We start from the raw sequence: 26,525 nt of genomic DNA, 5'->3' as shown, positions 1-26,525 counted from the left end.
AGGGCTATAGAAAAGGGACAGAACATACCCTCTGAGTACAAAAGGTACCAAGTCAGACTGGGGAAGGCCCCTATCTGAAACTGGATAGCCACTGCCTGCCCATGTCATTAGAGACAAATGATCCATCTAGCTCACATTTTTTCGATTGACAAATGATAACACAATTAATAATTTAAAAATTGCCATTGTGAATTCAGCTGTAAAGTTACAGTAGCAGCAGCTGAAGAAAACTGCAGAGTCGTTAAGACACAGATGAAAGCCCAAAATACAGATGTTCAGAATTCTGGATGAATTTTGCAAAGGTCACGTCTTCCCCTGTTTCGAAAGAAGCACCAAACACCAGGGCTGGAGCCAGAGTGAACAGTAATGTGTGCGCAGCTTGAGCCAGAGGCATGTACACACTCATTTTGCTGAAGCCACATGGTATAAGGTGAGAGGTAGCAAACCACATGGCATTGATATGAGCCCACTGTATTCCAGTGTTTGCGAAGTAATCATCCCATGTCCTTACAGTGGCATTTTTTGGTGATAAAATACAACTGAAGCACTAGTGTTCTATTGTGGTGTGGTGTAGTGGTTAAGAGCGGTAGTCACGTAATCCAGGGAACCGGGTTCGCGTCTCCGCTCCTCCACATGCAGCTGCTGGGTGACCTTGGGCCAGTCACACTTCTCTGAAGTCTCTCAGCCCCACTCACCTCACAGAGTGTTTGTTGTGGGGGAGGAAGGGAAAGGAGATTGTTAGCCGCTTTGAGACTCCTGAAGGGGAGTGAAAGGCGGGATATCAAATCCAAACTCTTCTTCTTCTTCTTCTTCTTCTATTAAGGCATTTTTAGGAGATCCTGTGGCTCATTGCTCAATGTATCACCAAAGGATTAGTAATTCATAGTATCTGAGTTGTCACTTAATTAGCCTCTCCATGGCCTTGGTGCCAGTTTCTCTTCCCAAGGTGGGGACCAACAAAGTTGTCCTGTTATCCACAAAAAGTTCAATATGTGCAAAAAGCTTCCTCTCTTCTCATTGTGCACTTCCCCGCTCCCCGCCAAATTTGCTCTAGGTTTCCCTGTTAGAATTCCTGCTCCATGATTACAGTCATGGGATTGTTGTCTATCACATGACGGTATATGTTTTGACTCCACAGAGTGGGAAGTGACGGAGACAGGATGTTTGTGTTACTGTGTTCCGTGAAGTGGGACTATTGTCCTTTTTTCTCTTTGCTGTCTGATGCTAGAGAGAGATAGAGCCATGTTGCAGTGCTCCATGTGTGTTTATATGTAAATAAAGATTAGCCAAAATGCTGAGTTGCTGAGGTCTGTTACGCAAACTCCTCAGATCCTTAAGTGTGCCGGTGTTGGTTGGCATTGGCCGCTGTGATGTTTGGGCTGAAGAAAGCTTATGAAGCTCCTGAATGATCAACCAGGAGGGAGGGAACATACCAGTCGGGCATGTGTCTCTGCCAGGGTCCTACTCGAGTGTAGGCTGAACTCCTGACATTCCCTCCCCCTAGCTCCCCAGAGCAGGTGGGGTGTGTGGAGAACATGCAATGAGGGGGAAATGAAGTCCTATTGCACAAATTTAGTCCTTCTGCTACCAGGAAGGTTTTGTTGATAAATCGCATAGGCACTAATTCAATCTCATTATTTTCTTTTTTCAGTAGAAAAGAGAGCTATAAACAACTAACAGCGCTACTAAAAAAATAAAAATGAGAAGAAATCAATTATTAAAACCTCTTTCCCCCTCCCTCCCCCATGGAAAAAGTAATTGGCAGTGGTATAATTTAGAGCGGCCATTTATCATGAATCCCCCACTGCATGTAAACGGGAACCAGTAAACAGGGGCTGAACATGCAGACAGGAGGCTTTCAATACCATTATAGAAAACATTTGCTTAATGGAACCTAATTTTGAGTTGACTATATAGATAGAACCAGTGCTTTTTTTCTTTTAAAAAAATGTTTAGGGGTACTCTCATTTTCCTACTCATGTTGAAATACTGCACCTCTTTTTTTCTTTTTCTTTAGTTTTATTTATTAACATTCTTATGTTACATTGGTAAACATTATCATATTACATCACAAGGCTTATTATAATATAATTTTCAGCATGTATACAAAGTTTATATACAAAGTTTGTATACCTAAAGAAACAAGGACAAACAACTATTCCAAAATCATATATGTACCAACACTTAGGACTTCCTCTCTATCCTGCTGTATATTCCTTTTTTACAAATGAATGTACTCTTATTATTGTATATTTCTTTACATTTTTTCTAATACATTCCTATATCAATATGTACCCTTGGTCTTATGTCTCAACTCAGTCTCTCTCCAGCGTCAATCAAACTGCACCTCAATGAGGCCAAACTTAGATTCACAAAATGTTTGGAGGTTTGCATACCCCTGCGTACCTTCCAGAAAAAGCACTGGATACAACTGATTTATTTATTTATTTAAGAAACATGTTCATGACTGCCTTTCATAACCATTGTTCTTACCTTAGGGGAATGGGTTGGTGTTCTGTTTTGCATCTGTTTCTAACCATCACCTTATCTCTAAAGTCTACGGGTCAGATCTAGTGCTATGCATGGTCTGTGCAGATCCAATGACAGAAAATATAATTTGAGGTTACCTTAGTGTGCTGACATAAGGTTCAAATGACCATGTTTACGTTGATGCAGTTTTGAAAGCAACCTATTGTCATTGGTTGGACTAGATGATCCTTGGGATCCCTTCCAACTCTTCAATTCTATGATTCTACGTCATAATCCACCAAAGATGCTGTGTGTGTGTGTGTGTGTGTGTGTGTGTGTAGCGAAAAAGAGGGGTGGGGGCTATTCTTTAAATCTACATACATTACATTATAAATAAATCAGCAACTCTTGCAGGATTAAAAGAAAATGCTCCAAAATGCAGATAAATAATGCAACCCACCCTCCAAGCTCTTATGAATAAAAGCTACAGAATTTTAAGACATTTTTTAGCAAGTTGTTTCAGATTTTATAGTACTTAAGGAAAGTATTGTTGGAATATTCTGAAATGCTTTAGATGCTGGAAATCCACCCCCTCCCCAACAGAAAGCTACAACACTTGATTATTTTTTTAAAAAATAGATTATTCATTTTTAAAATGTTGAATAAACTGTTGCGTCTACTTGAATGTATGGAAAAAGTAATATGTCACACATTGTTGAATCACCTGCATAATAATATTTCACTGCTCACTTAATTTGTTTTGCCTCAAATCACTTTAAACTTTGTTCATGATACAGAGGTGCTAGCAATTTCAAGCAGAAAACTATAAAAGTGTGCTCAAAGAATAGCAACATTGTATATTAAACCGAGAGCCAGAATAAATACTATGTATTCATTATGTGGTTGGAACCCTTTGTCTTCTTCTTTTCCTTCTTAAAAAGCAGCCAGGGCAACTGGATCAGGGCCATGGTGTGGGCAGTGATGGCCTAAGCCTTCACTGCCAGTTGGTGACCTGGCTCCAAAGCGCCCCACAACACTTATTTCCAGAGGTGCCAGCATTAGAAAGGAAAACACAGGGGTACAACAGCAATTAGTTAATAAGAGATCAATAAGCAGTGCCCTGATGGTAAGGGAGTCTTCTGCCTAGGGTGAAGTCATGTTCTGGCATACAGTTAGGCCCGAAGCAGTTCCCCCACTCAGCAGTTGCTCAGAATCTCCTGAACGGTTTACTGAAGGGCTGTTTATAAGGCTTCTCTGCAGCCCTGGGGGATAATCGCTTCCAGCCCTGAGTTAGACACAGTTAGGGATCCTACCTGCAATGGCTACAACTGTTTGTTTTCTTCACTGTCCCACCAGCCATCACCACTTTGTGGAGATCTCCCCTCCAGGTTCTTCCTTGCTGATTCTTCCCTGCAGTGATCACACTGTGAAAAATAGAGCTTGGAATCATAGAATTGTAGACTTGAGAGGGACCACCGGGGTCATCTAGTCCAACCCCTTGCAAAGCAGGAATCTTTTTGCTCAGTGTGTGGCTCGAAATGACAGCCCTGAGATTAAGAGCCTCTACTGTCTGAACCATTAATAAATTCCTGTAGGGTCATTGGGGCATAGGCATGGGATGAATAAACCTGGAGAATTGTCTCAGTCACATATTTATGAAGCACAATATAATAAATATAATATAATATAATTTTACTTCCAGGTAGAATATATAACAACACTTGGTTTGCATATGCATGTTACTGTCTCTTTAAATCTGCTTCTTATTTTAACAGTTGTTGGTTATATACTAGTGGTGTGAAGATTCACCTTGCATCTGTAAAACTGGGATAGCTGTCCAGTTTTCTTGCAGTTCTTTTGGCTGTGTTTCTTTCAGGATAGACTTGTTATTTTAGTCCAAATTAAATCTGTTTATTTGAGGCTTTCTTTTTTCCCTATTGACTATACTAGGGAATCTAACAATGGCTATCAGCTGTTTCCCCCTTTCACACAATGCATATGTATCCTGTACTTTGTTATAAAATGCTACAGTTGGATGCATTGTTTCTGAAACCAGCTTCACACTGGTTGGAGTCCTAAAGCTTTTCCTACTTTGTGTCTCGCCAAGATGCGAACCCTTTTACATAAAGACATCCTGCCTGTCAGCCCCCTAGTGTGCCCACAAACAAACAAATCATGACATGAATGAAGTTGCAAACATGTAGGGGAAAGCTGTGAAACACAGCTGAGAAAACCCAACTTCCCTGCTTTTGAAGGCAGTAATATGAGCATTTTCTGGATGGGGAAGGTGGTTGAAATACCAGACCCAGAGGCAGGAGGGAAGAAAATGTTAATAAGAATATCTCAGCAAGAATTCAGCTGAATGAAATCACATGTACCGAAAAAACAACAACTGAACAGGAAGGTGAACAAGCAAACTAAAACCAGGAGAGAGATTCATTCTTTGCAAATGAATTTAAAGCTGCAACGTGCACAAACACAAAAGCGGAAGAGCAGAGAGCCTCTTAAGAAAAATGTGCATAAGCCTAAGAAAAAGTATTGGTTTCTGTATGTTATGAAATGGAAAGTGATTGGTAAGGACCTTAGTAGTCTAACACTCTTCTAAATAACCTACTTTCCCATGGCTGTTCAGTCGTTTAGTCGTGTCCGACTCTTCGTGACCCCATGGGCCAGGCACTCCTGTCTTCCACTGCCTCCCGCAGTTTGGTCAAACTCATGCTGGTAGCTTCGAGAACACTATCCAACCATCTCGTCCTCTCTCGTCCCCTTCTCCTTGTGCCCTCCATCTTTCCCAACATCAGGGTCTTTTCCAGAGAGTCTTCTCATGAGGTGGCCAAAGTATTGGAGTCTCAGCTTCAGGATCTGTCCTTCCAGTGAGCACTCAGGGCTGATTTCCTTGAAATGGAGAGGTTTGATCTTCTTGCAGTCCATGGGACTCTCAAGAGTCTCCTCCAGCACCATAATTCAAAAGCATCAATTCTTCGGCGATCAGCCTTCCTTATGGTCCAGCTCTCACTTCCATACATTAGTACTGGGAAAACCATAGCTTTAACTATACGGACCTTTCCCATGACAGAGGAGTTGTAATTCTGTGTGCTGTGTGAACAGGCACAAGAGCAGGTTAGGTAAGGAGGTGATACACCAGTGTCCATGTGTGGACAGTGGAGAAGTCATGGAGTTGAGTGAGGCGGATCCTATTCAGCTTCACAGCATCCATGAATAAACATGCTACCCTTTTATAAATCCAGTTAACAAGATGCTGCCTAGGAATGCAAGCAGGGGTAAGGAAAACATCACCATGTGGGGTAGTTCCTGTCCATGAGCTTTTATTTTGTTATATCTGGTTTGGATAAATGTTGATGAAGGAAAGTATGTTCCTTTATGCGAACCTGCAATGCTTCTCTCTATAGAGGCCCTGTACAAAAAAAGTGCTAAGTAAAATTGCTCGCACAACTGATGGCATTAATTAATTGCTGCTGCAGTTGCACCAAGAAATGTCAGCTACAACAGAGCTGAGAATAAAAGTCAGCGTAGAAGATATAAATAAAACTGCAAAGAAGGCTAAATCTGGTGCCTAAAGTGTACAAAGCTGATGTACACGCATTTCGTCAGCATGAGGGAGATCAAAGGGAAACCCCTTACAGTATCTCAGTATAGACTTTAAATTCATGGGGATTACAGTTACTCAGTGGCTGAAATGACCTCACTTTATGACCTTTCCCAGGAGAAAACAGCACATCTGCCTGCGTGCCATGGAGGGAATAGGATTTCTTGGAAAAGCAGTATTGCTTGCCTGTTCTCAGCTCATATTTCACTGCTGTTGCAAAGGGCAAGATAGTTGCCATCGAAACCGTCTTGTCTTTCCATATATACATTGAGTAGAAGCTCTTATAGTTGAAGCACCCTAGCTTCCTACCTACTATCAGGTATGTTACGGATGGATCAGGTCTCAGTATTGCAAACGAGCTCCTGTGCTATGTGCAACCAAATTTAGACAGGATTTTGAGCAGAAGTCCTCATATACTCCAAGTGATAGAAAACTAACTGGGACATAATGGTCCTTGGTTTCATTATTGGTACATTCCTTGTGTCGGGTTTTTTCATGTACTATAGTCTTCTGTTCTTATGTTTGCAGTGTGATAGGAATTTTGAGGTCTTAGATATATGGTAACGCTCATAACCACACGTACATAGATCAGCACAGGAAGACCAACCTGAAGCCATTTTGATTCCTAAACTGAGCAAATGTTTTCTCTGCAAGGTCAAAGTGGAAAAGCCTTCCCATTGTCTTTTCCTTCACAAATCCTGTTTTAAGGGTATGTCTGTGTTTGAATAGGGTGTGAGCCTGTGACCTGGTCCAGGAACTAAGTACCGGTATTTATCATTACAAAAGACAGGCCAGGCTACCCAGGAAATCCAATCAAGTAACCTGCCAGACAGGAGATAAACGACAGGAGAAAAACAACATTCAAAATTTCTGTGATGTAGGTGTGATGTATCTGGGGGGTGGTCTTAGGTTACACCCCTTCTGTGATGTATGTATGATGTTTCTGGGGGTGGTCTTGATCTACAGGGTGGCAATTTCAAAAGTCTTTATAAGGCCTTGCGTGCCATTTTTCTGGGTTCCTCCTCCTCTCCTGCGGGTGAGGGGAGCACCCTGTTGCAACAGATCAATAAAGATCAAGCTTTGCTTCTCAGTATTCTCTGGTTGGCCTCTGTTATTTTCTCCTACCAATAGGGAACCTATGTAAGGACTCTATGTGGGCTCTTGGATACCCCATAAGGGAAAAGGGCAAATTTTTGGTTACAACAGCAGCCAATACAAACAATAGAAATCTGTTGTCTTCATTCCCCTTCCCCTCTTCAGAGCAGGGAATTGAAACAGGATGCACAATCACTCACACATCTTTTCTGTGTTTCTCTGTTAGGCTATTCTTTTTTGGGGCAAGGCTGTGTCTTATCTATTCAGATGCAACTGTACATCCCCTTCCCTTCCTGCTGGGTGCTTCTTATTGACCCTTTCTCGCTGGCTATAGTTTTGCTGTAGTGTATGAGGTACAGTACTTACTAATAGAATGGAGCAGGGACTGCCAGACCTTCAAAATCTGTCAAAGGAAGCATGCAAAGGCCTCAGATATTTATTCTGCTGCTCCTTTGCTCAGCAGGAGAACGTATATATGAACCATGAAGAATAACTCTGAAAGAAATGGAGGCCAGAAGAGGGTGAAAATGCTCAGGGACCTTTATAAAATTTATCTTTGTGAATTGTAGTTTTATTAACACTCTGTCCACAAGGATTTCTTTCCTTTTGTGCTAATATCACAGCTGTGTCACCTTCCCATAGTTAGTTAAATCTTAGTCTTTCTGAGGCACACACAGCACAATGATCATCCTGAATTAAACAACTGGGAAATTACCTCAGTCTGCTTCCCCCCTGTTCTGTGGCTGATTTTTCCCTTCTCTTCATTGTCCCAATTTATATAGCAGTACTGTTGCGTGTGTTGTTTTTTTAATTACAGATGACTTTTCATTCACTTGAGAAGTTTGCTGTTCATACCCTTTTGCTTATGGACTTTAAGATCAACTTTGATTTTTAATTGCTCATTTTGTGAGTGCTGCTTCAGAGGAACAAAAGATGCATGGCAACCATAGACTAATACAAGGATTGCGCAGCTTGCAACATGTATTTTGTGTGCTGAATTGAAGCCACACTTTGGTAACACATTTCCCTGGTGAATAGTGACACTGTCATCCTAATTATACTTATAAGGATACTTATGGACAAAAAGAAGTTTTGAATTTCTTTTGTGTTGTAGAGAGCCCAAGTAGTGTAATACACTATTTATAAAGTGATTTTGGTTCTGCAATGAGTGAATTCTAGATCATGGCCAAAGTAATCAGAGACTTCACATGAACAAAGGGAGAGTTAATAAGGTAGTTGAGTTTCTTCAGGAACAAAAGCACTACCATTGTACTGCTTTAATACTCTTCATACATAGAAATTCATCCAAGTGATGATATCTTAGAACTATCCTGAACTCTACTTTCTACAGTCTTTCATAAAGACTCTGGAGTTGTTCCCATTTACTTCAGACGTAACACTTTTAAAAGTGCAAAATTGCATACACTTGCCCCCAGCTTCATCTGAATGTCCCTGTCAAGAGTCTTATAGGGCAATTCTGATCTGGAAAGTTTTGCTAATTTCCAGAACTAAATGGAGGTGAATTCATTCTCTGAAAGTGGTAGGTGAAAGTCACCTTGTGGGGAGTTTTCTGCATCACCAATGTGTCATGTTTGTGAAAGCACATAAGCCTCTGTCAAAATTGAAACAGAAGCTAAAGGCTATCATTGAGTTCCATGCTGTCCTGCTCTTCATCCCCTTTGGACTTTTGCAGGTCTGGGGCATTTAGCAATTCATATTATTTAAATGGACAGTTCAGGCCTGCTAGATATTTTTCATCTGGATGTTAGGGTAGGAACTGAAATGTGGTGGACTAGGGAGAAGAAATGGGACGTGGGTGGCGCTGTGCCTAGGACTTGCCGATCAGAAGGTCAGCGGTTTGAATCCCCATGACGGGGTGAGCTTCTGTTGTTTGGTCCCTGCTCCTGCCCACCTAGCAGTTCGAAAGCACGTCAAAGTGCAAGTAGATAAATAGGTACCGCTCCGGTGGGAAGGTAAACTGTGTTTCTGTGCGCTGCTCTGGTTCGCCAGAAGAGGCTTAGTCATGCTGGCCACATGACCCAGAAGCTGTTTTTTAGGAACTATCAAGAAAGATCTTGGGCTGGGGTGAGTTGGGCTGTTTCTTCAAAAGCTACACCTTTGTTTTGGGGGACTAATGGTTTCATAAAGTACCGCTGCCTGAGAATATACTCTCCGGTACTCTCTTGTCACATGGAGACTGATCCTGTAAAGCTGCCCCATTACTTCTTATTACTCAGGGATTAGGAAGTGCGAAACACTGGGGTTTGTTAAGCCAAACCTGTGGCTTGTGCAAATACTGTAGAAGCAACAGTGATTCACGGAGTTAATCCTTCCTCTGCAAAGAGCTATAAAAACTGTTGTCGATTAATCTCCTCTTAGTTCCTATTTCTTCAATATGTATTGTAAATATCAAGTTTTCCCTAAGATTTTCCATAGTTCTGGCTACATCATAAGTAGAGGATTGCCCCAGGGGACATCTCATTTCTATTTATACAAACTCTCTGGCCACATTCAGCAGCCAGCACAGTATCAGAAAGGTATTTGCTGCTGCTTTTCTTTTTTTAACTGCAGTTTAGTTGCTGAAAATAAAAGGTTACCCTATGGTTGGGCTCCTAATAAATGCTGACATCTAGTTTTCTTGCGCCTGCTGCTAGAGAATGCTTTGTTTAGCTCGTGGGAGTTCACAGGCAATGAAGGCAGCCAAGCATCCATTGAAAAGTACGTATCAGGTGTACTCGCAGAAGCCTCAAAACAGTTTCCTCCTCAAAGGATTGTTTTTGGAGTATTTGCCCTATATATTTCTTGAGTTACAGGAAGGATATGAAGTCATTCATCTTTGGGTGTAATTGCAAAGACCCTTATTTTCTGCATACCGCAATTACATCAAGACATTTCCCGCAGGGCAATGGAAAAACTAGCTAACTCTTCTTTCGCACTGTACTAGAATCTCTGATCTGTTAAGGCATGTTGTCGCTTATCTTATCAGATAAGAAGTCCAGATCCAGGCTCCTATTCTTTATATTTACAGCAGGGGTGAGCCGAATTTGGCCTGCCAAGCATCCCCATTTGGCCCATCACCTGTCCTACAGGTGGGGCTGGTAAAAACCTGGCTCAGCCAATCATTTGATCAGTGTTGCTTGCAAAACCTCTTTCAGAGCAATATGCAAAAGTGCAGGGGGGAAGTCACCCAATGCCGTTGTGGCATCAGGTGGTTGATAGCTGGGCACCTCCAACTTGGCCTGCAAAAGGTGAGTTACTATATGGCCCATTGTGCAAAAAAGTGTCCCGTCCTTCTTTGCAGCTCCCCACCAATGACTTCCTCTTTCCTTAATCTTCTTGTTCTGTGCACACTCGCAGGCTATTGACTGCTTTTTCCTTCTCCGCTCATCCCCTCTTTCCTTTCCCCTTACTCCGTTTCTCTTTACCCTGGACCTTCTTTGTTCTATTTATCTAGCAAGCCAATTCCCTAACCTTCCTATTTATTGCTCCTAAAATCCACAATTGGCTGCTACCAGTTCCTGTCCTCCTGATTTCTGCTACTCCTTCATTAAGCCCCATCAGTTTTATCTGGTATGTGTTGTTTGGATTCTCATGCTATGACCCTAGTGCATACAAACACATGGTACTCTTCTGGCGTGAGATACCTTTTAATGATGACAATGGCATTTGTAAAGTAAAGCAAGCACTCCGTTAATTTTTATAAGGATTCTGTTATTCAGATTAGCATATCACATTTGGGATTTACAATACCAGGAGTTATATTTGACTGCCTCCCAGCTGTATTTGTCCTGCTTTTATTCAAAACTGGGACAAAGCAAACTTGTGAAGCCTTTAGTTATTCTTGCAAAAATTTCTTCCTCTTCAAGTCAAATGTTCTTTTGTCCCAGAATTCCATATTTCTATTCAATAAATCCAATGTATAGGGCTAGTTAAGTTGATTGTAAACTGCATTTACAAACTCTGAATTGTTCAAATGACAGCGTACGTTAGTTTCACATTATTCCTCTATTTGGTTTAATCTATGCTGCCTCCTACTCAGAAAATAAAAAGCTTTTTGAGAAAGTAACGTGGTAAGAGAAATATGACAGTTTTATTTGTAGTTGATTAGTCATCTGCCTTTTAAATTTAATCAAGTAGATTTGAATACATCAATAAAGTCTCAATAGGGGTGTCTTTCTGAGATCCTGGGAGAAATATAAGTGAATGGACAAGTTGATAAAAGTTACCACTCGCTGTTAGAATGGAAATACATCTTATTTTGAATCACTTTGGCAGTAACACATTGGAACCAAAACAGACAGAACTGCCAACAATTCAACATGTGACCTTAATGCAATTAACTTTTCCCTTATTGGCTGATATTGTTCCCTGCCAATGAGAGGCAGGGGGGTTGGGGAGGGTGGACATGATGTCCTGACTTCACGTGACATTCTGATGTGGGGGAGGGGCTCCTCTAGCCAGTGGTAGAGCTTCATGCTCTGGCACCGGGAGGCAGAGAACAGGTGGGGCGTGTGTCCCGGGGGCATAGTGTGTGTCCCGGGGGCGTGGTGCGTGCCCTGGGGGCATGGCACACCACCGGCAGGGACATGGTGTGCATCCTGGGGGCGTGGTGCACCTCCTGCGGGGGCGTGGTGCCCAGCATGGGCGGGGGGCAGCCGAGATGGCACCCCACTGGGATCATGCTGCCAGGGGCAGTGCATTCCCCCTGCTCCCCTCTTCCTCCACCAGTGCCTCTGGCACTGAGGGGGTGGGCCCCATCAAAAAAAGACTGGGGCCCCCCACAGTGCCTCAGTCCCCATGAGCTGGTGCCCTTGCTGCCAATTAATCAACCAAAGCATTGGTTGATTAATCTACCAATTCATCATTTAAAGTTTGATGGTTTGTTGCTATGTTTGAGCCAGGGAGTAAATTATTACATCTTCCAAGGGTTTCTCAACTTCTGATCTATTTTGCAGTAGTGTTGTGTCTTTCACAGGGTTGGTCTGAGTTGAAATGTGGGTGAATACCAGGGTGAAAAGCGCAGCTGTGCAGCCACACAGAAGAATAAATGGGGGAAGGAATAGGGACATTTTAAAAAGCACCAGGAAACAAGTTGAAATGGTTCCTTTCAATGGCTTTCTCCTGGCAATCCCTCTTCCCTATTTCACTCCTTCCTCCTGTATTGACAGGACCACAGACCATAATACCAAGGTAGGCATGTGGTTTAAGTGTACTGAGAAAAGTATGAGAAGGTGCTCTCTAGAAGTGTATTTGTGGTGTCAGAAATTTGCCCCATTAAAAGTGCAGACATGATCAACCAGTTGTTTTGGGACTACAGTTCCCATCATCCCTGACCACTGGTTCTGTTAGCTAGGGATGGTAGGAGTTGTAGTCCCAAAACAGGTAGAGGGCCAAGTTTGGCCATCACTGACCTAGGGTTATAGGTCATTTGTGTAGTATCTGCTCTGCATGCAGAAGAATCCAGGTTCAATCCCCAGCAGCTCCATGTGGAGCTGGGAATGTGCTCTACCTGAAATCTTGGAAAGCCACTGCCAGTAGTGTGGTAAGCCATCAATTTACCTTTGGGTTGCATTCTTGAAATTGTGCCTAATGCCAGCTGTGTATAGTCAAAACACATTGGGTGCAATGGCAGGTGGGATTGCCAAAGTCTCTCCTCCTCCCCCCCCCCCCGACATCCTCCTCCTTCTCTTTCTTTCTTTCTTTCTTTCTTTCTTTCTTTCTTTCTTCTTCTTTGCCAACTGTGTAAAGTATACTGTGCACAACTTAAATGTGCATAAGTTGTGGGCTTATTGTATGGACAATGAGCCAAATGGAGTAATGATCTGACTTGGTATATGGCAGCTTTCTAAGTTTTTTTTTGCCATTGAAATCTTGATTTTAAATTTGGCAGTTCATAACATGGAGAAACCAGGATAAAACAGAGGAAGAGATAAATGAATGCTTTGAATAAGGGGAGATGTAGATAAGTGGTGGGGCTGCCATATGTCTGGGATTTTGAAGGAGGAATTGATGTCCAGGGGGAATTTTCGCTTTGCCCTGGATCTTAGGCAAGTCAAATGAAAAATTATGAGCTTTTTGGTGCTTTTGTGTGTGTGTGTGTGGGGGGGGAATCTAAAGAACTTTGGGGTTGTCTAAAAAAAGCTCAGCATTTTCGGGGGGTCCTGGTTTTTACTTTTTGAAATATGGCAGCCCTATAAGTGGGGGTTTGAACAAATATTTGAATGGAGCAAGTCAGTAACTTGGTGAAAAGGAGCAAAAATATAAAAGAAGAGAGAAACAAAATCAGAAGAAGAATACCGTGAGCCCAGAAGTACAATGGGTGTTTTCTGAAACTCTGCTGCAATGTGCTGACCTAGATATTCCTCTAGAAAGTTTAGGAAATTGTTGGCCTTTTTCATTTTTTGCCATGACCAATATACATCAGCTTATCTTTTTCTCCTTCTAGATCAAAGGAGCACTGTCCTATCTGATCACATCCAACACGGTTCTCTAAAACTTGCAAGGTTACCTTTTTCTCCCACACTGTTTCTAGCTAGAGACCTTGCCTCAGTTTGACCCTTCGTGTCACTTCTGAGTTCCTAAGATGGCATTACGAAAGGATTTTCGTACACATTAAAATGAATCTGTCTGAAGTCTCTTGGATGTAGTTTGCAGAATAGTACTGGCAAGGACGTTTATATAGGGTGCTTGTTTTTATGAGGCAGATCAGATGTGAATTTGTTTTGCCTAATATGAGGGCTAGAGAGCAGGGAGATCAGAAGCAAAAGGGGACAGGGTTTAATTATGCCACTAATTCTTATGTAGAAGTCCATGAGACACCTCTGTCTCTTGTGTTGCCCAAAGCCTCACAGGCAAGGAGAAGGTTTGCACAGGGTATATGAATGTAAGGTGTCTGAATTTCTCGGACCTAGACACTATGGGCTAGCTTAGCCCTTGCAGCCTTGAAATGTCCAGACCTTTGGGGCTTCTTGCACAGATCCAGGACCTGGATGAAAAATAGCTCATGTTGTCCCATATTTCTATGTCAAAACCTCCCAGAAGTGTTTGATAATGAAAATGAAGCCAACACTACAGTTTCCCCCCAGCTGTAATCATTCAGGGGCAAGTAAAGTTTCATTTGCTGAGATTTCTTCTTCCGCACAACTGTTAAAGGTGAGGAGCTCTGTTCTCCTTATACATTTATTAAAATATATCTCTCATCCTTCCATTAAATTCAGATCTAAAGCTGATTATATACATTCAGCTAATTCAGTGTAAAACAAAACTTATCATTATCACAGAAGATAAACTGTAATCCTACATCCATTTACCTGGGAGTAAGCCCATTGAACTCAATGGGACTTACTACTGAATACAGTACACACAGATACATATAGGATTGTTCTGTAAGAATAGCAATCATTAAGAGCCATTGAAAGCTGGCAAGAGAGGGTTGATTTCATCTGGCACCAAATATATGTTGAAAGAAGGTGTCAGGTGAACATGTTTGGAGGGACATTCCACATTTGGGGTGCCACAACAGTAAAGGCACTGTCTCTGCTAGCCAACAAATTAATTACAGAAGGTTGAGGTACCCTGAGCTGATCATTTTATTTCATCGTTAGGTTTGTGCAGATGTTCTCCAGAATAAATGACTGACCTTAGTGAATGGCTTCCAGAGTAAAAAGAGTCTTTGTAATTAGTTGTTTTTGTTTAAAAAAACAAAAACATCTATCTGTATAACCAGTCTGCATCAATAAATCGAACAAATTAAATTTAAGAACATAATCAAGGAATATTCAATATGATATATCACATAATAATTTGTGTATTAAAGTGTTAACATTACAGGGCATGCAGCCAATGGACTTCAGATCAATATTCCAGAGCATTGCTGGACAATACCAGTAATGAAAAGAGAGGCTCCCTGTTGTTAAATAAATGTGGGAAGAAGAGAAAGGGGTGTATTAATAGCTAAAGGCCTCCTCTTAAGAATAGGCATCTCTGTAGAAAAACCAGAAGCATTTTTGTTAGGGATTGTAGGACAAGACCTGCCAAGGAAAATAAGGAACTTATTTATGTATGCTACATCAGTGGCAAGAGTCTTGATAGCACAAGGATGGAAGAGTGAGGAAACCCCGACAAAAGAACAGTGGCAAGAGAAATTGATGAACTACGCAGAACTGGCTAACTTGACATACAAACTGCGAGACAAGGACAACTGTGACTTCAAGGAAGAATGGGAACGTTATACAAATTATTTAAAAACACAACAGAATGAACTGGGCTCCTTGGCAGGTTCTGAATAAACATACACAAATTTATCGTTGATAACATGATGGACAGATATGTAAGGATATATACAATTTTATAATATGCAGAGAAAATATATGTAGCGAGATCAGGGAGAAGAGCTGAGGGAAGTCCTTTGGGGGGGAGGGGGAATAAAAAAGGGGTGAAATTATGTAGGTTTGACAATTTATATGGTTTATAATTATATGGTTTGACAATTTGTTATGTGGAAATTGAGCAATAAAAATATTTTTAAAAAGGAAAAAAAAAGAAGCGGCATCTCATTCTGCAGTGGGCTCCCAGCTATTTCATAGCATGCAGCAAATTGTCTCTTTTCTTAGCATGCATAGTTTCCTTCCAAAAAAATTGATGCCATCACAGCCTACATTCTTTCCCTGTTTTCCTTGACACTGCTGCTCACTTTGTCTTTTTAAGCACTCCCCAATGTCATGATGGTCACCTCACCATTGTAATGTCACCTCCCTAGGCTTCCTTTGGCATCCTTGTGCCATTTTTCTGACACTACTTAAAAAAAAAACATGGTTTTGTTTATGCTCATCTTTGCACTGCAGCCTGGCCCCTGCAGATTTGCAGAGATGTAGTTGCTCAGTTCTCTAAAAACAACAGTGTATGATTTGCATAAAACTTTCATTACCTCCGGGATTTTTTTCAAAACAAGACAAAACAAAAACAAAACCCTGTCAGTGCAGGATGGCTCACTAGTCTTGGATTAACATTTTATGAGATTGTTCATTCTCCCCTGTTCATCATGAACAAAGAGAGTAGTTAATCAAACAAATAAAAGTTGTGACAAATGGCAGAACAGGTTCACTAGCTATTTTCCACCCAACCTGAGTGAAATGTTATTTCTAGTTCCTATATTTCTTATTGGTTGGTAGGGTATGGGATTTGCTGGCATGCTGGCTGTAGCTTTAATTACTTCTAGAATGGTTTGGGGAAAGAGTTTAGTGCATAAGGGAAAGTAATGTTGCTGTCGTTTGGTTTGATCAGTAAAGCATGTTTCAGAGCAGGCTTGCTTGAGGGAAGTTGTATCAGCTGTACCTAAGAGGAGGGAAGCTCCCACTTGGTCTTTCTCTTTGGGTGCACTGGAATTAGCACCACAGATGAGTAAATAATAATAATAATAATAATAATAATAATAATAATAATAATAATAATTTATTTATACCCCACTCATCTGGCTGGGTTTCCCCAGCCACTCTGGGCGGCTTCCAACAAAACACTAAAATACAATAACCTGTTAAACATTAAAAGCTTCCCTAAACAGGGCTGCCTTCAGATGTCTTCTAAAAGTCTGGTAGTTCTTGTTCTCTTTGACATCTGGTGGGAGGGCGTTCCACAGGGTGGGTGCCACTACTGAGAAGGCCCTCTGCCTGGTTCCCTGTAACTTGGCTTCTCACAGCGAGGGAACCGCCAGAAGGCCCTCAGCGCTGGACCTCAGTGTGGACATACAAACATGTGCCATTGGAATGGGTCACCACCACAATTTATTGGGGAAAACCCAGTGCTTTTTTCTGGGGGGACGCAGGGGTACACATACCCCTAAACATTTTGTGAATCTAACAGAAGAAGAAACTACTTTTTTTAAAAAAAAAGTTTCTTCTCTAGCACGGTGAATCATCAGTTCCATTGCTACCCCCAATACGGCCTCATTTCCTGTCACGTGTTTCCTGAGTCTCATGCGGAAGCGAACGTTTAATGTGTGAAGTAGGAGTTGAAATCTAGCACGGTGATTGGTCAGTTTCGTTGTTACCACCCCCAATGGCAGCTTCGTTTTCTTTTCCTGTGATTTTCTTGAGTCAAAATGAGACTAAAAAGTTTTTTTTAGAAAAAAAGCACTGGAAAAAACAATTTTTTTTGTACTGGAGTCCAGCCTTAGCCTGTAGGGTTATATGTGATCAAGGGGTAGTTTTACATTTTATTTATTTATTTGTTACATTTATATCACACCATATCTTTGAAGATCTCAGGGTTCTGTATATGATCTACCCAGGCATAGGCAAACTTGGCCCTCCAGATGTTTTGGAACTACAATTCCCATCATCCCTGACCACTGGTCCTGTTAGCTAGTCCCAAAACATCTGGAGGGCCAAGTTTGGCTATGCCTGATCTACACACACACACACACACACACACACACACACACACTTAATTTTCATAACAACTTGTAATACTGGATAGTGAGATTCATGGGTAAACTACTTGGTCCTAGTCAAACATTCTAGTCCCTTAACCAGGGTTTCCCAAACTTGGGTCCCCAGCTGTTTTTGGACTACGATTCCCATCACCCCTGACCACTGGTCTGGCTAGCTGGGGAATGATGGGAGTTGTAGTCCAAAAACTGCTGGAGAAACCCTTCCCTGGTCTATGCTGACTCTCAGTCATGTAATAATAATATATTCAAACTTTCTTTTACACACTTGTGCAAGATTTACTGCATGAGGAAAGACTTATGGAAGAAAATTTCTAGTGCCTTGATATCAGTATTAAGCACTGGCTTACAATATTGAAGATCTCCGTGAGACTGTGGAGAGCACATATTCTAGATTGATAGAGAAGTATAAGGAACAGTCATAAAAAGAGGCTGTGTCCTCTTCAGAGTTCATCTACTGCACATTTTATTTTATTTTTTGAGTACCGTTTAGAAACGGTACAAAAACTGTAGACTTTTTCTGTCATATGAAGGGTTATTCTTGATTTGAGAAATTGTGCTGATTTATTGGTTTACTGCAAAATTGGTAGAGTTGGCTGAAACCTAACAGAGATGTTGGTACTGAGCCTATTGCATCTTTCAAAGCTTTTAGTTACGTTTCCAGACATGGTGCTAAGACCACAAACCCTTGCAATCTCATGTGCTGTCTCTCCAATTAATCACTAGTTACACAGTGTCCTGTCTGGCTGGAGGCCAGGGTGTTTATGGGAAATCTCTCTCGATAATAGATAAGGATGCCACCAGGAGAGGTGAGAAATGGTAACAGCAGAACTGACTGACAGAACTGTCATCCCCTATTGCTAAATCTATTCATAGAACAGACAATATAAATAAAGCGCCAACTACGGTACTCTTTTCCACCAAATAAGAGATGTGTTTAATATCTGTCATTTTCAGTAAAGGTGGGGGGTAGATGGGGGTGAGTAGAGAGAAGATTGTAAGTAAATTTGATGTATGTATGTATCCCCCTAAGAATGCGTCAAAAAAATCCACGTGTGAAACAGCTGTAAAATGATTCAGAAAGAATGTGCAGATATTACAGGAGTTTGGCTTGGTCAGGTTTGAGAAAAAGAGAGTCTGAAAGACAATATTCAGAGAATATTTTACCCCTCCTTTCCTCCAACCCGGAGGCAGCTTACTAAGGGCAGCGTAAAGGTAAAAGGACCCCTGACAATTAAGTCCAGTTGTGAACGACTATAGGGTTGCTGCGCTCATCTCGCTTTATAGGCCGAGGGACCCGGTGTTTGTAAGTAAAACAATGCTGCAGTAATCACAATAAAAGGTAAAGGTACCCCTGCCCGTACGGGCCAGTCGTGTCCGACTCTAGGGTTGTGTGCCCATCTCACTTAAGAGGCTGGGGGCCAGTGCTGTCCGGAGACACTTCCGGGGCACGTGGCCAGCGTGACAAAGCTGCTCTGGGGAGCCAGCACCAGCGCAGCACACGGAAACGCCGTTTACCTTCCCGCTATAAAGCGGTACCTATTTATCTACTTGCACTTAGGGGTGCTTTCGGACTGCTAGGTGGGCAGGAACTGGGACCGAAAGACGGGAGCTCACCCCGTCGTGGGGATTCGAACCGCCGACCATGCGATCGGCAAGCCCTAGACGCTGAGGTTTTACCCACAGCGCCACCCGCGTCCCAGTAATCACAATAAAATACAGTAAAATCCGCAGTGATAAGAATCTGTAGGACCTCACACAGAAGTCAATTTCCTTTATGATCCAAGTGCCTAAACAAAAATGTATTCATTCTTTGTTTGGATACTTCTACTATGGGGATATCCTGAATACCACCTAGGGGAGTGTATGTTAGTTTCCATAAATCCATCAGATGTGATAACAGGTAGAGCTATTTAAATAAAATACTATTTTGTGAGATAGCAGCAAGTAGTGGAATATTTAGGCAGGAAATCAGAAGAGTTTAAGCAATTAAGAGTGCAAAACGTTCTGAAATAAGCATATGAACAAAGAACTTCACTGTTCTTTGAATGCAGAAGTGGATAAACTAATGAATGGATAAGCTACGATTGTTTATAGTCTTATGACTAATTTGTGCTTTAAAGGGGCTTTGTTGCTTTGTGTTATTTTTCTTCTGCGGCAACTGCACTTTTTAGTCTTGTCAGGCACCTAGCAGTAGAAAGAAGCTGGTCATATTCTTTAGCTAATTACTGGTGTCTATGCAAACTTCCATTATAAAGTCGATGCCTGAAAGGCTATGTTGTTTTGAATACCTGCCCTTAATTTCTGCATTCCTACAGCACCTCACTAAGTTCCATTGCAGCAACCTGGTCAGGGACTAAGTAATATACCTGAAGGAGTGTCTCCATCTCCATCATTCAGCTCAGACACTGAGGTCCACTTTTGAGGGTCTTCTGGCGGTTCCCTCACTGTGAGAAGTAAAGTTACAGGGAACAGGCAGAGGGCCTTCTTGGCAGTGGCACCCTCCCTGTGGAACACCCTCCCGTAAGATGTCAGGGAGCTAAAGAATTACACAACTTTTAGAAGACATCTGAAGGCAGCCCTGTATTGGGAAGTTTTTAATGCTTGATGTTTTACTATGTTTTTATATACAGTGGTACCTCAGGTTAAGTACTTAATTCGTTCTGGAGGTCTGTTCTTAACCTGAAACTGTTCTTAACCTGAAGCACCACTTTAGCTAATGGGGCCTCCTGCTGCTGCTGTGCTGCCGGAGCATGATTTCTGTTCTCATCCTGAAGCAAAGTTCTTAACCCGAGGTAATATTTCTGGGTTAGCGGAGTCTGTAACCTGAAGCGTATGTAACCCGAGGTACCACTGTATGCTGTATGTTGTACAGTGTGGCTGGGGAAACCCAGCCAGATGGGTAGTGTATAAACAGTATAAGGGCGGGGTTTAAATAATCGATGATGATGATGATGATAGCTGCTACACTCTTGTCCTGGGCAACTCATGACTGCTGTACAATTTTTTATTTTTTATTTTGTTTAGACTGTTCTGATTATGGATATCCTGGGGCATATCTGGTATGCCCCTTGTCTCTCTACAAGCCATTGATATATTTTATATTATTAATACCCCTCTGGAGAGTTTGGGATTTCTTGGCACACTGATGCATAAGAAGGTGCTTATTCTCATGTCTGTTAGTCTTATAGTCCAGGTTTTGTGTGCGTTTCATGTTTGCTGCAATCACGCACTAAGCCTGCTGTGCTTCTGTGAAGGGAGAATTGCCTGCACTTTCAATGAAAGTGAATCCTGAAATAAAAGAGATCCCTGCACAAAATTAAAACCCTCCTTTACTTGAAACGATAACCAGAAAAAGTCCTTTTCATCCTCTTCCTAAAATAATAAATAACACATGCCAGCAATAACCCTCTAAAACACAAAACAACCAGACAGATATTGGACATCATTTGGCACCAACCATCAATTTTTAAAGCCTTTCTCAATAAAGCACAGTTACTGTATTTGAAGAAAATAATATTTTGTGATATTTTCCATTGCACCTTCTTTCAACTACTAGCATAATCCTTCTAGTCTGCCTTTTGGGTAGCATTGCCAACCATCTATTATTGCATACTAGTCTGACCAGTGAAAAGCATGTGTTAGCAGGAAACTACTGTCTGGAATCCAATGAACCCTAGGGGCAGTCCAATTGTTTTGTTCATTTATCCCTTCCTTTTCTTTGAACAGAAACCAGAGTAGCTTGCAACTGAAAATCAAATAAAATGCATACCCTCCAATATTTCTCCAATGAAAACAGGGACGTCCTATTCCATAATGATAATTTTACTATTTATACCCCACACATCTTACTGGGTTGCCCCAGCCACTCTGGGCAACTTCCAACATATACAATAACATAATAAAACATTAAACATTTAAAAAACTTACCTATACAGGATGGCCTTCAGATGACTTGTGGGTCAGATAACTCCATACCCTCCAGCATTTCTCCAATGAAAATAAGGACAGCCTAAGGAAAAGTGGGACATTCTGGGAACAAATCCAGAAACTGGGATGGCTTCTCTAAATCAGGGATGTCCCTGGAAAATAGGGACACTTGGAGGGTCTGCGAATGGCAGTAAAATCATACCTGCAAATAATGATGAAACAAAATAGCTGCAGAAATAAACAATCTCGTAATAGAAACAATGCAACAGCAAATCACAAGGGGGGGGGGGACAACAACCAACATAAAAGCAGGAGCAGAAAATAAAAACATCTCCAAGAAATCCTCAACCCTAAAAGTGTTCAGTATTGCAGCTAGGTGGGTCTCCCTAAGGAGGGTACTCTACCTGATTGATCCAACACCCAGATCTGCCAAATTTGCTTATTGGCACATGCTAGGCCAGGCATAGGCAAACTCCAGCCCTCCAGAGGTTTGGGACTACAATTCCCATCATCCCTAGCTAACAGGACCAGTGGTCAGGGATGATGGGAATTGTAGTCCCAAACACATGGAGGGCCAGAGTTTGCCTATGCCTGTGCTAGGTTTTTCTAAGGCATGCCAGATTCCATTTGGGTCACCCATGAACTGGGAACTTCTGCCGCATAGTCCACCATAACTTTGGCCCCTAGCCTCATACGTTCCCTCCCCCCCCCTGCCGCCGCCCTTGGCCCAGCCAGGGGGCGGTGGGCAGTACTTTTTTTTTAAAAGTCAAAAGTTGATAAATCTACCAGTGGGGGGAGAGACAGAGGGTCATCCTGAAACCAGGAACAAGGAAGCTTCTTGTATGCTATCAGGGAACTGCCATCAGCTCAGAGGCGAGAGGTGGAAGGGCAGTTGTGTTACAGGGAGCCTCCGAAGATCTTGCGAAGCTGTTCCTCCTCTGGCGAGGAGGAAAGCCCCACCTCCAGTGGGGAGAGGGTGCAGGGACCAGGAGATGCTAGGGAGAGCCTCAACACCGAGCCTGAGCAAAGCGGAGGGGAGGCAAGTCCCCCTTTGCCAGCGCCCACTGTGCGCAGTAGGTTTGGGTGTAGAGAGGGGAGGAGAAGGATGGGGTCACACGACTGTTATGCTGGGGAAGGTATAAGGACTGCCCACTCCCAGATTCTGCTAGCGACTGAGCGGACATGGACTTGCGACACTCTGCACTGTAAATAGTTTGTACTAATAATAAAGCCCGGAAAAGACAGGTTGGAGTCTTGCCTGTTTGCTCTCGAGCAACCACACCACCACCAGACAGATACATATTACCTGGATTCCACAAAGTTTGTAACAGAAGTGTGTTTTGCATTTCAGGAGTTACAGTTTGAAAGGCTTACCCGAGAACTTGAGGCTGAACGCCAGATTGTCGCCAGCCAGCTGGAGAGATGTAAACTGGGATCTGAGACTGGAAGCATGAACAGCATTAGGTATCGTATGAGAGTTATTGTGTTATTTCTCCATAACTGATTGGCATTGATAATGGATTGTGTTCCTCCTCTGACATATCAGGGTGGAGCTGTGATTTATTAGCAAAGAGAAAATGATTGTGAATTGTGGGCAAAAATGGATGTCGCAAATACTCATTGTGAAAACTGTGGAGGCAATGAAATAATTTGACTTCTGAATCTGCTAGGTTTGGCTCCTTTTCCTCATGCACTGGGATAAGAAAAATAAATGCAGCGAAAAATAAATGCAGTTTTTTGGCATGTGAAAATGGAGAGAGTGCCCCACCCAGATCATTTCCTGTCACATAAACATAACTTGTGGAAATATATTACTGGATAACCTTTTGGTCATTCTTCTAGTTGGATCATTTTAGTAGAGAAATTATTTATGCATTTTAAAATATGTATGATTTTTTTAACTGCTATGTTCTGAAATCTGGTTCTTCTTGTATCTCTGGGAAATAATGAGAAAAATGTTCATGGAGGTAGCATGATTCCGTATGCAGAATTATAATGGTGCTATTAGATTTCACTTTTAAAAGGTTCGATCTAAGCAGAGACTTGCATGGAATACTAAATTTAGGTTGGTATCTTAGGCTGCTTGTCTGAAGGCATGATTAGGCTTGTAAAGTGAATTTGTAGTAGAAGATCATTCTTGTAAGAGGACGAAATGATTACACTGGAGATGATCCTCTAAACATTTCTAAACAATTGCATAATATTAATGAGATGTTGACAGAAGAATAGCCCAGTTATTGCTTCGTGATAATAGGCCATACACTTCATGGAGCCAAATTTGCAAATAATTAAAAAAGCACTTCAAGTTTGATGATATGCCAGAAATTTGAGAGACCCGGAAAACAAAATAAAAATCATATTATTGCATAGTAATTTCTGGTTAGTCAAAATCCTTTAAAACAATATTTTATTTTAAATAATTGAGCAAATGCAAGAAGGGGGTCAAAAGGTTCGCAATGTGGTTTCAAGTTACTGCCAATCTGTTCTTAAATGTGTGCATTGATTCTTGGTGTTTTTTAAGCGTCTAAAGGCACGGTGGCAGTATTGTAGTCATTGACGTTAATTTGACATGTGATTATTGCTAATTTTATACATTTCCCCTAAACACTCTTCCTAACAGTAGGAATATTGCCTGATCTCAGTAATATGTCCACGGGGGCCTGGAAGAGAATCCCCATGTAAATAGGGGGTCACCTGTACTCCAAGGACAACTGAAAGAAGTTCTTGCATTTATGTCTACCACTTATTAACAAAAGCAGTGAGTGCACCCCTTCATTGTAGGATATTAGCAACTATATCCTAGGCTACCCTTCCTAAATCCCAAAATGGTTTTCGACCTTCTAGGGGGACAGTGGACATGATTTTCACTGCAGAGAGCAAAACCAACCCCTGTATATAGGGTTTATTGACCTGACTAAGGCCTTCAACACTGTAAATCGTAATGCCCTGTGGACTGTCTTTCTGAAAATTGGCTGCCCAGATACATTTGTGAACATCAATCAGCTCCTTCATGATAATATGACAGCAAGAATCACAGGTAACAATGGCTCTCAAATTGAACCATTCAAAGTGGGATCAGGTGTTAAACAGGGTTGTGTTATTGCCCCAACTCTATTTATTATTTTCACTGCCATGAATCTACATATTGTCGAAGGGAAACTCCCCACCAGGGTAGAAATCATATATCAAACAGATGGAGAGCTCTTTAACTTGAGGACACTGAAAGCAAAGAGTAAGGTTACCATAACTTCCGTCATAGAGCTTCAATATGCTGATGACAATGTAGTGTGTGCACACTCAGAGGATGACCTCCAAACCATCCTAAATAGTTTCACAGAAGCTTATGAAAAGCTTGGCCTATCGCTCAACATCCAAAAAACCGGCTACACCAACAAGCACAAACCAACCTCTCTGCAGCACCACTAATCAAACATAATGGTATAACATTGGAAGAGGTCAATCACTTCTCCTACCTGAGCAGCTATTTTTCCACAAGGGCAGACATTGATGCCAAAATCCAGCATCGCCTGAGCTCTGCGAGTGCAGCTTTCTCCCAATTGAAGTGCAGAGTCTTTGAGGACCGGGACATTCTCAGGGAAACCAAAATGCTTGTTTACAAAGCTATTGTACTACCAACCTTACTATATACTTGTGAAACATGGACCACTTATAAACACCATCTCCAACTCCTCAAAAGATTCCATCAACAGTGTCTCTGAAAAAATTTACTTGTCACTTGGGAAGGCAGGCAAACTGGAAGACAGGCAAAGATCACCAGTGTCAAAGCAATGATTATTCAACATCAACTTTGTTGGACTGGTCATTTTGCGCGGATGCCTGATTATCGTCTTTCAACGCAACTACTCTATGACAAACTTACGGTAAAAATGGAAAGCGTAATGCTGGCAGTCAACAAAAGAGGTTTAAAGACTCTCTTCAAGGCAAATCTTTAAAAAAGTAGCATAAACACTGACAACTGGGAAACAGTACCCTGCAAGCACTCCAGTTGGAGAACAGCCTTTACCAAAAGTGTCATGGACCTTAAAGACGCTCAAACTCAGGACGAAAGGGAGAAATGTTTGGTAAACCCTCACCTTGATCAACTCCTGCCCAGAAACCTATGTCCCCAATGTGGAAGGACATGTGGATCCAGAACTGGCCTCCACAGTCATTTGCAGAGTCACTGTTCAGGCTGTGTTCATGGAAGACAATCTTACTTAGCCAAGAGTGATCGCCAAAGAAGAGTAAGATGCTGATTTACAAATTTGTATCATGAACACAGGAAGGAGAGAAGAGGCTGTTAGTTACATTGGGAAATTAACCACCTTGAACTGAGGACCTGAAATCTTGATCATGTGTTATAAACAGTGCTTCTTTGTACAGCTCCAGCTGCTGTGGAAGGTAGAGAATTGTGTTTGGAAATACATGGTTACAGAAGTTGGACACCATCCCTACTCTCTACTGAGTCATAGCAAAATGGGGGGGGGCGTGTTTCCAGGCGCTTACCCAGGGTCTGTGTTCTTTTGATAATCAAGACTGTCATAGTTTTAAGAAATATGATTTATTCACATATTTACACCTGAGTTTAGATGGAGGGAGTCAAGATCTTACAGCACAGTCATCTCAGGAGGGGTTTGTTTCCCACAGCAATGCAGCACTGGAGTCCAAGGCATCTTTCCCAGTCTGCCTTCAGCCAAAATTATTCTGCCTATTCCAAGTCTCCTGCTGTGCCAAAGGCCCCAAACTCAAGTGTGACACCATGCCCAGTTGCCCTGGCAACTTTCCAGATCCCCTGCCTCTGTTCATACCTCAGGGCAGGAGGGGAAAAGACTGTTTTCTTACATTGCCAATGGCCCTGTACTGTTTCTTAATGGCCCTCACTTAGCCAGGTCATTTTGCATAGGCTAGCCCAGGAATTCCTCTGTAGCTTGCATTTCTCCTTTCATATCCCAATTAGTCAAAATCCTACCATTTCTTAAT

General features: G+C 41.9%; 1 protein-coding gene across 1 annotated transcript in view; it reads left to right on the top strand.

Annotated features, from left to right (window-relative positions):
* LOC310767376 (catenin delta-2-like) overlaps positions 1-26,525 on the top strand; it is a gene marked incomplete at its 3' end in the record, with an annotated part of 296,885 nt that overhangs the window by 152,036 nt on the left and 118,324 nt on the right. The window contains exon 3 of the mRNA XM_083624246.1: positions 22,897-23,009. Within this exon, the coding sequence (XP_083480372.1) occupies positions 22,897-23,009 (113 nt within the window). The remainder of the gene's footprint in view (positions 1-22,896; positions 23,010-26,525) is intronic.

The sequence above is a fragment of the Podarcis filfolensis genome, assembly GCF_964270895.1.
Source record: "Podarcis filfolensis genome assembly, chromosome: 7".
Taxonomy (NCBI): Eukaryota; Metazoa; Chordata; class Lepidosauria; order Squamata; family Lacertidae; genus Podarcis; species Podarcis filfolensis.
Note: the sequence above shows the minus strand (reverse complement) of the source record. Positions and strands in the feature narration are given on the sequence as shown.